The sequence below is a fragment of the Papaver somniferum genome, chromosome 4 (assembly GCF_003573695.1).
Source record: "Papaver somniferum cultivar HN1 chromosome 4, ASM357369v1, whole genome shotgun sequence".
Lineage (NCBI taxonomy): Eukaryota > Viridiplantae > Streptophyta > Magnoliopsida > Ranunculales > Papaveraceae > Papaver > Papaver somniferum.
In genome coordinates this window covers 52,041,953-52,053,629 of record NC_039361.1, presented here as the reverse complement: position 1 = coordinate 52,053,629, position 11,677 = coordinate 52,041,953, and the positions used below count along the sequence as shown (strand labels likewise).

Genomic DNA, 11,677 nt, shown 5'->3' with positions numbered 1-11,677 from the left:
AACAAAGATAAGGCGAGATCGATGGCCAATGACTCGCAAGATCACATGGAACTGAGATTTCGTCGCCCAACATATTGAAGACCCTGCCCAAGGCGATCATAAGTCCTTTAAGTTCTATATATGCGGGGGAAGGAAATAAGACCTTACTTAGAAGGAAAATAATACCTTAAAGAAACTCCATCAAAAGACACGCGAATGCAAATTATAAAGGAACACGATGAAAGCTGAGGCATCACAACCATGAAATACATGATCAAAAGACACGACGAAACACAGAGGGCGAAAACATTATCAACAACTCAATAACCAGATAAGGGGCAAGTATAAATTTAACTTTCGCCTAAACTTAATATTCGTGTAAATTTTATATTCGCATAATCATGAATCCCATATTCGCATAAGCCATGAATAATTATTCGCACTCTACTCCTTTTCGCATTATCACTTAGTTCACATATGTAAATACTCGCGTTATTTACATGACATATTTCGAATTATATCAAGCATGTAATTTAAGGAAATAATCCTCTTTCGAAGGTGGAAAGCAGAGGAAAGAATGGGAATACTGAAATTTACATGCTTTCCACCTCCACAGTCAGATACCTAAAATACCTTAAAGCATGCTTTTACATAACTGAGGCATATTAAGCTGACATAAAAAAAGAACAACTAGCGTTGGATTTTGGTTATTTCTTATATTTCCAAACTTTAAGTGCAGAAAAGAAAATACAGTCGCAAAGTAATGTTACGCCCCCCAAGCTCGGGAACACCCAGAAATCATGCAGACAACCGAAGAAGAAGATATACAAAAGAATACAACTAAAACTTCCGCTCGCGAGCCTAGATCCTGATTAATTTCCATCTTCGACAACTTGAGGTTCTTAATGATCACCTTGGCCGCCTTCAACATCTACCTTATTGATTTCGCCCTCAGAGATGATATCTTCCTCATCAGATCTGCCCTCAGAGTTAGCATCCTCTCCACCAGTATCGCCCTAAGCATTGAACTGGTTTCCCTTGGCTCCATTCTCTTCTTCGCCCTCGATATTTTTTCCCTCACCGCGAGGAAGACCCACCATCGCCCTTGATCAACTCCAATTCCCGCTACTAGACAGATGTTTCCAAGCTAAAACGTGTAAAGACGTACAACAGAAAAATACATCCATCCAACAATAAATTTGATTTTTCCAATAAAGAACCCGACTCTTCTAAAGATGAATTATCGAGGGGTTACAAACGTTATCTGACAGGATAACAGATAATTCTTTTCGTATGGTTGCTATTGGTAACCCAAGGATCAAATTGAGTGAAATCGGTATACCAAAAAAATGATAGGACATACTATCGTGCTCAGTGAGTATAGAGGAAGGCGAATTCTACCTTTAGCTGACCCTCAATTGCGATGACCACGCTCGCCTTCGAGGTAGCTCGGCGACTTCATTGATTAAAACGCTGGCATGTCCCTAACGGTATGTAAGGGTAACTCTAAGGCGATACTTCACCTTCAGATTATCAGGCGGCTTACTGGTGGTAGGAGTCTGCGAATATAAATGGAAGAGGAAGACCCTCCTTCATCTTCCCAAGCGAAAGGGAGATGCAATTCGCGCTCCATTATTATCTAAGAATCCTTTCTTTATCCATCAGAGTGATAGAAGATGAATCCTCTGGAACCAAAAGTGTGAAATCTCTTTCCATAAGCTCTTTTTGAAAACTTCCGAGATTCTCTACCGGTCTCTTGATCGATTTAGGCTTGAATCTGCATAGTTGATTTTGGAATAAGTGTGGGAATACTGAAATAAAAAAACAAAAAAAAAAACTTGAAAAACAATAATAATAGCGGAAATAAAATCACAAAAACTATAATCATGTCAGATAGATGTAAAATATAAATAACTGAGGCAAACACTCACCGTAAAGATGATATAGAACCAGCAGTAGCAGGAACGGACACACCTTGATCTTCCATGGAAGTTGCTGAGTGAGGAATAAAATGAGGAAGTCGAACAGGAGAGGAAGAAGAAGATAGTAGAAAATAAAATAAAAAAATTTACTCCTCTCCTGGGTATTTATCCAAAGAAAGTCAATAAAGACGCACCGCTGGAAAAGGAAAAAACCTTCAACACGTATAGCAGTTACGCGGAGATCACGGAAGTGTGTCGGGGTAAGACAGAGAAAGTGAAAAGACAGGATTGACGCGAAGTTTGGATAGAATTCTCGCATTATTCCACTTTCAGAAGAATAACGCGAGAAGAGGAAAAATGTAGGGGCGAAATATCGCACAAGGCAAATATACAACTTCGCTCTAAACAAAACAACCTTAAGCACGAAGACATAACAATTACCAGGAAACAAGGCGGTGAATAATCACACGATAATAGAGAAAGAGGGCGAACGAATAGTTACACGGTAAAGATAACGGGATTACTAACTCCACCAGAAGAAGCGCGAAGAACCAAGCAGCAGTGCGACAGATAGAGACAACTCCCAAAAGCCTGGCAAATAAGACAAACTGAAACAGAATCAGTCAATTATGATCTTGCACGTGAATTATGATTGTCTTCCACTGATAAATTTTTCTATATAAGGACTTAGAAATGATAGAGAGAGAGAGAGTTCAGCGGGAGAGAGATAAACTAGGGAAGTCATCAGTAAAAGAAGAAACCAATTTCATCTTAGAACTTAGCCTTCATATTTGTATTTGTCATTTATTGTGTATGAAATCTAGCTTGTATCCATTGTAAGAATTGTATACTTACATTATAAAGAGTTTAGAAAGATCATATAAGTGCCAAAGTGGTGAATAATATCATTAATGTTTAGATTGATCAATATGACTTAGACTTTGTGTTATTATCGTTACAAGGTGTAGTTGTGGGATTTTCCGCAACTCATACTAACGTCGTTTTGCTTAGATCGGCTCCCATGGGGAGCAGATCTGAGCAAACCTTCTCAAATCCTTCCCTCCTTTCTCCCTCTTTGTTGCTTAATCCTATTTAGGTTTTTCTTTTTCCCCTGTTTTTAGGTTTAAAGTTTCAAAAATAGGGTTTGTTAGTTTTCCCCTGTTTTGTTTTGAGGTTTTGATTCATCGAGATGTTGGATCTTCTTTGCTTGCATGGGAAATCTCTGATGTCTCTAAGATTCATCCACAATTCATCTATAAACCCAATTTATTCGGCAGTAGTTTTTTCTTACTTTTCAACAATCACAAGATCTGTAGCAGCAACAATATCTTCTCTAATCTTGAAAATGGTAGAAGCAACAACAACAATCAGTATAGCAGCAACAACAATCACAAAAGAGGTAACAACAATCACAGAAACATCAACATCAATCACAGATTCAACTTCAAGATCAGGCGAGACTAAATCTCTAATGAGCAAACCTGGTTGGGATTCTTTTCAGTTACTTTGTTACTTAAAAATGGATCATTGTATGATCCTGCCTTTCTTGTGCTTTGCAGGTGTATTAGTAGTTTTAAAAGTAACCAGTTCTTTCAGATCTATGTCTCATAACTATCTGTTCAGTAAAAGGTTTGTTATGTGTGGAAGAAATTGATTCTTTGTCACACGATAGAAACTTTGAGAGATGGATGAATCAAGTTTTGATCCTAACTTCCTGTTTTTTTGCAGGATTGTTATTTGGTTTGGAAGAATAAAGCTCTTCCCAAACAATGCTATCTAACCTAAAGAGGACCCAACTGTTTGTACTATTAGGTGATTTCATTTGCTGTAACTCTAGAATTGTTAGTCTTTTTAGTTTTCACGTTTGCTCATATTTCTCTATTATCTTTGTGAAAGTTTGTTACTCACTTGAATTAGCCATTAATATGAGAATTATCTCTGTAATTGCGTTGTTGAAGTTGTAACCTCTCGGTAAGGTGTTTTACCTTACTTTAAAAAAAAATGATTGAGTTAGTTTCCTGAGTGCCAGAAATGATTTAAAAAATGGAAAAAACAACATTTATTAACTTATGGGTAGCTCAGTCGCCGAAAACATTATTTCTACGGAACATATATGTTCAATGTTTACACATACTTGATGCATACTGATGACCTTTAACTCATGGGTGCGCCATGAGGCCAAGTATAGACCTTCTCAAATCTTCGAGTGATTGGGTTACGTCGATATACTCCATCTCTACGAACGGATACAGACCATTGACAACCATGATGGCATATACGCACATCTCTTCCTACATTAAAAATACTGACATAACCCCGAACTTTTTTCCTGCTGGTATTATCATCCCATTCCATATGACACATGTAGGACGGATCATAAACTGCAACTTCAGCGAACACCCAAGAAAAATTATGACCAGAATGGACATGCTGTAAACCCAGATCATTCTCATATGCATAACAATGGAGAGCCAAATCAACGGCACCAGCAATGTTGTTGGAAACCTTTACCTGGATTTTCCCATCTTGTTGAGCTGTGCACTCGAGGAGTAACGCAAACAGAATGAAGCAGACAAATATGCAGACATGGTTAGTGCTTGTAAGACTACCCATTTTTTCAACTGAAGATGATATTATCTATCTACACGGACCTCTACATATATATATATACATAAAGCAAATCTCAAACGTATCTTGAATCGAAAAAAAAAATCTCTTTCCATTAATGAGAAGATCTCTTGAAAATTTTATTTCTTATCGGTACATACGATGGTGTTGGAATAGGTTCACCACCTACCAGAAGGAACTAAGGCAGGAAAATAAGATTCATTTTTATTGAGATTAATAGAGCACCACGGATTGGTACTGCATGAAGCAAAGTAGTCCAACCAAAATTGTAACATACATTTCAAAAATCAAAATCCGTGTCTAATTGGAGCCTGGTGAAGCTGCTGGATAAACAACGATAGGACTTCTCACATGATATACTCCATCACTCCAAACTAAGGAAGCTGAAATCATTGAGTTACTTGAATCCATGGTTCCTGTCAATGTTACCACAAAAGAATGTCTCTGTCCGGGAGTTTTGAACAACTAAGTACTTGGTACAACTTTGATTTTAAGATTCGATGGACCCAACACTCTTGCTTTGTAAGTCGACCCAGGGGAGCCAACATTTGTGACAGTTCTATGAAATGTTTGTCTGAAAGAAGTGTTTTTGGCGGTTAAAGCAAATGAAGGGTAATTCAGGTCCCATACTGTTTCGTTGGAAGTACAAGTACTCAGGTCACCAGTTACGATTCTTAGAGACTTGGTATCATAGCCTGAGCCACATAGAAATTTTACGTAATCGACTTCATTGGCGTCATATACTAATCCGGGATTTAGTGCTTTTAGAGGATTTATATGACCAGCACCGTACGCAAATTCTGCATCGGCGTTGGTTGCAACATTCATGGCGTTGGCTGCAATTTTTTAAAACAGAAATTATAGGTTAGTTTTTTGGTAGCAAGTAAAACCCTTGTGTTTTCATTTTGTGATATAAAAATTACCTGTAGTCATTAGAGCAGATTTAATAGCAGCAGGAGACCAAGTTGGGTGAAAGGATTTGATGTAAGCAGCTACACCAGTTGCATGTGGGCAAGACATGGATGTGCCAGATATAATGTTGAATGACACTGATCTTGTATCATTTTCAGATTCGGTTAGCGATGAAATGGGTGGCCATGAAGCTAAAATGTCAACTCCCGGTGCAGTTATATCAGGCTGAAATACATAGAAAATGTTTGAGAGGTTTAGCGCTTAAACAATTAGAGGGACAAAGACAGAAGAATTGAAGGGATGGATAAATTGGTATCAAGGGTTTACCTTGAGAATGTCACTTGTGATTGGATTTGGACCTCTAGACGAAAATGAGACTACAAATGGAGCTAACCCATCTTTTGTTTACTTCTGACTCATCTGAGTCGTCTGGATATGAGTGAAATCACCTGACTCATCTGGATCTGACTCAATATGTTTGTTTTGAGTCAGATCTGACTCATCTGACTCAAAAAACGTGAGTCAGTGATTTGGTCCCGTGAGTCAGGGGTATTTTGTTACCTGACTCAAATGGGTCCGAGTCAGGGATAATGTCTGAGTCATAGGTCGAGTCAGATCTAACTCAAAATGCAAAACAAACGGTCTGACTGTTGACTCGGCCCGAGTCAGAAATTGACTCAGATCCAGACGTCGAGTCAGCTGCAAACAAACAAGTATATAAATCTAAACATTTAATGGACATTTCCCATATGAAAGAATTATAAAAATGCAACTTTTGTCTACAAGATTTTTCCATAGACAGAGAGGGGGGGAGAGAAGAATAAATACTTGGTTGTGTTGAGATATAAAGAAACATTTGAGCCATCATCCAGGCCGAGGTAAGATGCTGGCAGTGGAAAAGCAAATGCGACATCCTTGAAACCTCCATCTTGCATTACGGTACCAACCGCACCAGCACTAAGCGCAGGGTTTCCTGAAGTCAAAAAATCGCAGAGAACAATCTTACCCGTAACCAATGCCTTGTCTAACGAGCCAGTAGTACAGAACCTGCAATATATAATAACTCACATGTCGATAAATAGGATATCCAAGTGAACAGAAACGAGTTGAGGTTCATTGTATGCACCTAGACTGTGAACCGTCAAATCCTCCTGTAATATTTGGAGCATCCCCGGCGTATATCATAGGGTACATTTTATCCTTGAGATCAAATGTATTCACTGAAACTCCCTATGTTTCGAGAAGCTTCTTATTAGATGGGGATCAACAATTGAAATTCCATATTTGAAAATAGAACCAAACTTGATAGATATTAATGGCTTTGAGCAATTGCTAAAATGCTGGACACGGTAAGCTTCATTAACTCACCTCATAAACCTTACCATTACCTAGCTGGATTTTCGTCACAAATTTCCTATCAATGGTGCTAGCAGCAACAATTAGAGTCCATGGAGCAAAGTTCGAGAGTGTATAAGGATCAGGTCCGGAGTTACCCGCTGAATTTGATGTCAAGATTCCCTTTTTCATGGCATGGAAAGCACCAATAGCTATGGGGTCTTGGAAATAATCAACTGGAATGGATCCACCTATCGATACTGAGATGATATCTACACCATCAGCTATCGCATCGTCGAATGCAGCTAACAAATGTACATCTGAACAACCAGTAGTAGACCAACATATCTTGTATACTGCTATGCGGGAAGATGGTACACCACCTCGAACCGTACCCAGACCTAGGCCAAGTAAGCTTGCCTTGGTGACTTCATTTCCAGCTGCAGTCGATGCAGTATGAGTTCCATGTCCTTGTGAATCCCTAGGAGATTCAATGTCTTGAGGAGGTACTTTTCCATCGGCGTGGTAAAATCTGGCTCCAATGACTTTGCTGTATTTGCAATCAAATATTGTATAATTAAAACCACTTTGTGATCATACAGAATTTTGAAAAATGAACCACTATAGAAGATCACAAAATAGAGAGAAACTAGTTGAGATCGATATACTTGTTGCAAGTAAAATTTGACGGGGTTTGGCAAATGCCCTTCCACTTTTTAGGCGCTGGACCAAATCCTTCATCACTGAAGCTTTCAGATTCAGGCCAAATTCCAGTGTCGAGCATCCCAGCAACAACGTTGCTCTCGATGCTTGCCCTCTTTACATGCTGGGTGAAGCCCATGAAATCCCATGATCTTGTTGTATGAAGCTGATTTGTTCTGCTAGGGAATACTGACACCACTCCTTCCATCCCTGTCGGTCCAAGGTTACGCCAAACAGTCAATATCATTTATCATTTTCTTAATTAAGTTAGATCATCAAATACATGTACATCTTGAAGAATATAACAGTTTAGTTTGGACTTGACCAGTCATTTTCTCCACCTCTTCCTCAGTTAGCCTGGCGGCAAACCCGTTGAAGCTCCTCTGGTAACTATAGAACCAAGCTTCTGATGCAGCATCACTGCAAATGATCAAGTCTTTTAGATTATATGAAAGGAATTACTGCATATGATTTAATTATAACTGGTAGTGGTAGCAAATCAATGACCTTCCAACAACATCTTGGAGCATGCCCGTGTGAAGGGAAGATGCAGAGAAATCGTCCTTTGGGCGGTCACCCATGTACGCAATGTAGACCTGCTTTTTGCCATAATGGTATAGTATGTTAGAAATTCAAACACCATGCTGAATCAATTTGAAAGGTAGTGTAAAATTTCAAAATTCTTAAAAGTCGATGAGGTACTAAATCTCCCTCCACAACAGAGACCACAGCTCAGATTCTTAAATGCTGCTTATTTCATTTACTTATTTTTCTTGCTAAATCATAAAACTCCATCAACGAAAGAAATGCTGCCTGCTTGATTTGATTGAATTACCAACATGGGCCTAGTTTTGTTATTAATCTGTCTGTTTGAAACCGAATCCACAACTCGATACGGTTTTTGTATCATTGTTTTGAAATTCCAACTTTTCAACGAACTTTAAAACTAAAACATGTATGTAAATAGTGGTTTTAACTTCAAGGAAGAAGAGCTAGGGTAACAAGAAATTGCCTTTCGATCTTCTTGAGATGCTATACAGTGACCACCAAGGAGAATAATGGCGAGAGTGAGGAAAAGAAGCCAGTGTGGAGGAGGCGAGGTTTGATTAGCCATTGCAGCGAGTGGAAGTTGGTACTCATTACACTATGTATCCATGCATGCATTTCGTTATATATAAGTAGAAGAGAAGTTCATGTTTGATAAGAATAGAAATGATAACTAGCATGGGTTTCTCAGATCCTTGTAAGATTCCAAATACGGTAGTCCAAATCTAAGGATTACCCTATGTTGAGACCTCCACCCAATACAACACTGTAAACAACGATTTGTTTTCTTCTACTTCACTCTTTCAAGTTGTCCAGATGCACTTGTGTTTAGACTTTAGACTGCATTGCCATTCACAACACCATTCTCATTAGTTTGGTGCGGAAAAATATTTTTGCATGAGCTGAAGTTTCTGTAATGAGAGCAGCATCAACTGTAGGTCTGCAGTAGCTCCAGTTCCATGACATGCCATCCTAAGCCCATTCCATCTCCTTTCATCAGGAAGCTTCTGATGTACCAGCCGAAACTCTCTAACTTCAGCTATGTCAGACTGTCAGTGTCCAGGTCTCGATATGTTTTGCCTGGTGAGTTGTCAGAATTAGAGTAAACAGAAGTGATATTCCATACAAAGATGAACATTTTTCCCGGTCTTAGAAATTATCAACCAACCCCAGCAATTGCTAGATAACAAAAATGACACCAACAACAATTGACACCCCCTCGACCTATTCTGACAGCATAGAGGAAATCAAAACAGATTCACCAGAAAAGGAAAACTGAGACGCTAGCAAGAAAAATTATTATTTAACTTTGCAAAGTTCAAGTTTTCAAAGGGTTTAAGAAAATGAGGCAACCAGTAAATACTCACTCTCAGTTATTACAATTTATAAGTTAGTTCTTTCGTACAGTCTTTTGGAAAGAAAAATCAAATATAAAGAAGACCAAATAGATCAGCCAATACAGCTGCATATCTTAGGTCTCTTCCTGGCAAACAATATCACCGTCTGGATATCCTACCAAAAATTTGCAAAAACAAAAAATCAATAAAAACACAACAAGTCTTAATCCTCTTGCTACAAAAGATGACCAATAATCAGATTTCAGTTATGCTACGATGATGGAGTACAGGTACAGCTATTGAAATAATCGTACTAACCCCACGAAAATATAGAAAACTGAAATACTTATTGAAAGGGAACTTACAATATTTTCAGGGAAGTTGCAGCCAAGAAGTAGGGAGAAGTGACTCCCTCATGTATGGAGATAATTTGCAGCCATCATCAAGTCGAGAGTCAATTCAGGTTCAATATGGAACTCTGTCTCCTTTCCACTGTCAATGGAACATAAACTTAATTTAGACAATGAGATATTATCATCAGACAGAAACACAAAAGTCACTGTTGCAGCAAAACTAGAAGAAAAATAAAAGAAACTACATCAACCCCGAAAGTAACTAGATTGATAATATTAACTTGTGAAACTGAAACTCATTTGGTAATCAACTCAACCGCCAATATAGGTTTACCGACCAATTTGTCTAAAGACTCTAAACCAAAATCATAAGTACATTGCAGTACTACTGATACTCAATGGAACTTGCTCATAGTCTACAAAAGAAACCCCCTAGATACTTAACTAGTGCAGTACTAAATCAACAATCAACTACTATTAAATTCTGAAGCTTAATTGGTAATCAACTTGAACACCAATTTAAGTTAAGCACCCGATCACAATAAGCCTAAAACAAGTCATGGTCATTACATCACATCACTTAACTACTGATACTCAATGGAACTAGTTCATTGTCATCACAAAGAAAATCAAGAGATACTTAACAAGTGCCATTTATAATACAGCACCCGGTTTCACCAAAATGTTAAAGTGTACACTCCCTACATTGTCAAGTAGACGGTAGACCTATGATAAGACTAAGAGAAAGTAAAACTGATCTTAAATTCTTACTCCAAAACAATTTTCACATTCATAAGGAGGATATATCATAAACAGTCACATGCTGCATTGCACTTGTACTACCTTCAAGGCGACTCAACATACATACGGCAATATCGAGTTTCGCTGGAGTCTAGACTTACACCTCTACAATCTACATCCATTCAACAAACCTAGTCCAACTTGGCACTACATCTACTTCTATCTAACCTAAATAGTCAATAATCAATCTACCAAATACTTCTTCTAATAGGTCAAATTTAGCCTTTTATCCAATCCAGGGTTTTAATAGGTCAAAATTAACCTTTTCCTACAAAATCAACACAGAGAGATAGAGGATTACTTGACGAATTGAAGAGACCAATAAAAGTACTGACAAATCTTCTCCAAGATAACAGTACTAATCTCTGGAAATCTAACTTCTCCACGCTGTGATTCAGCAAAACCACCTGTAAATTAATCAAAAAGAAATCAAAAACCTAATCAAAATTTGAAGGAGATCATAGGAAATCGAGATAATGACCTGGAGAAGTAAGCATGTTTCTAATGGTTTGAGAAACCATAGCAGCTTCTTTACTGATCACAAATTCGAAACCCTCAGCACTGATCAACTTCACTGTTTCTTCTTTCTTCATTTGTTTCTTCTTATTTTCTTTTACCGACTGATTCTTGCTTTTTTGATCAAGGAAGAGAAAGGAGAAGTTATACTTTACGCGATCGAGTTTTGACCGCAGGAATTTTAATAAATTCTTCTAGAGTTTTGTGCTGATTATAGATGGACGACGATGTAATGCGGTTGTTATGATACACTAACGCAATGGATAGAGTGACTTGGATCATAAGGCCAGGACCACGAGGACCCGGGCTAAGGTTTAGTTGTTTTTTTTTGGAGCAGATTTTCCTCATAGGGCAGCACTAGGATTTAAATGTCCAGAATATGGATAGGGAAAACGCTAGAATATGGATAGGAAGTGTCAAAATTATCCTTTCTCCATCTCTAAATTTTAATCTTTTATCCTTCTATTTTTCTCATAATTCACCATCGAATGATGAAGAGGATGGACTTAACAAGAAAATGATAAATTATTAAAGACCTTATCAATGAGGAAGCAAAAAAATTTATGAGAAGTTTTTACTGAAGATGTTCATTTCAGACCAACTTTTGACAACCTGGAACTTCCATAATTGAGCATACAACACAGGA

General features: G+C 38.0%; 1 protein-coding gene and 1 pseudogene across 1 annotated transcript; both read right to left on the bottom strand.

Moving 5' to 3' along the window:
- Nucleotides 1-4,829: 4,829 nt before the first annotated feature.
- On the bottom strand, nt 4,830-9,492 carry LOC113272511 (annotated as a pseudogene).
- LOC113275479 (elongin-C-like) lies at nt 9,301-11,192 on the bottom strand. The gene is made up of 4 exons (XM_026524983.1): nt 10,997-11,192; nt 10,817-10,922; nt 9,727-9,853; nt 9,301-9,536 (listed from the first exon to the last, which is right to left on the bottom strand). The coding sequence occupies exons 1-3, from the start codon at nt 11,106-11,108 to the stop codon at nt 9,775-9,777; spliced, it is 297 nt and encodes a 98-aa protein (XP_026380768.1). The 5' UTR covers nt 11,109-11,192; the 3' UTR covers nt 9,301-9,536; nt 9,727-9,774.
- Between the last annotated feature and the right edge of the window lie 485 nt (nt 11,193-11,677).

What these genes read in the sequence shown, in the direction of transcription:
- LOC113275479 (XM_026524983.1), bottom strand. Translation starts at nt 11,108, where the DNA reads ATGAAGAAAGAAGAAACAGTGAAGTTGATCAGTGCTGAGGGTTTCGAA. An exon ending in AAACATGCTTACTTCTCCAG is followed by an intron (nt 10,923 to 10,996) that starts GTCATTATCTCG and finishes ATTAATTTACAG; the next exon opens with GTGGTTTTGCTGAATCACAG. An exon ending in TGGTCTCTTCAATTCGTCAA is followed by an intron (nt 9,854 to 10,816) that starts GTAATCCTCTAT and finishes TTCCATTGACAG; the next exon opens with TGGAAAGGAGACAGAGTTCC.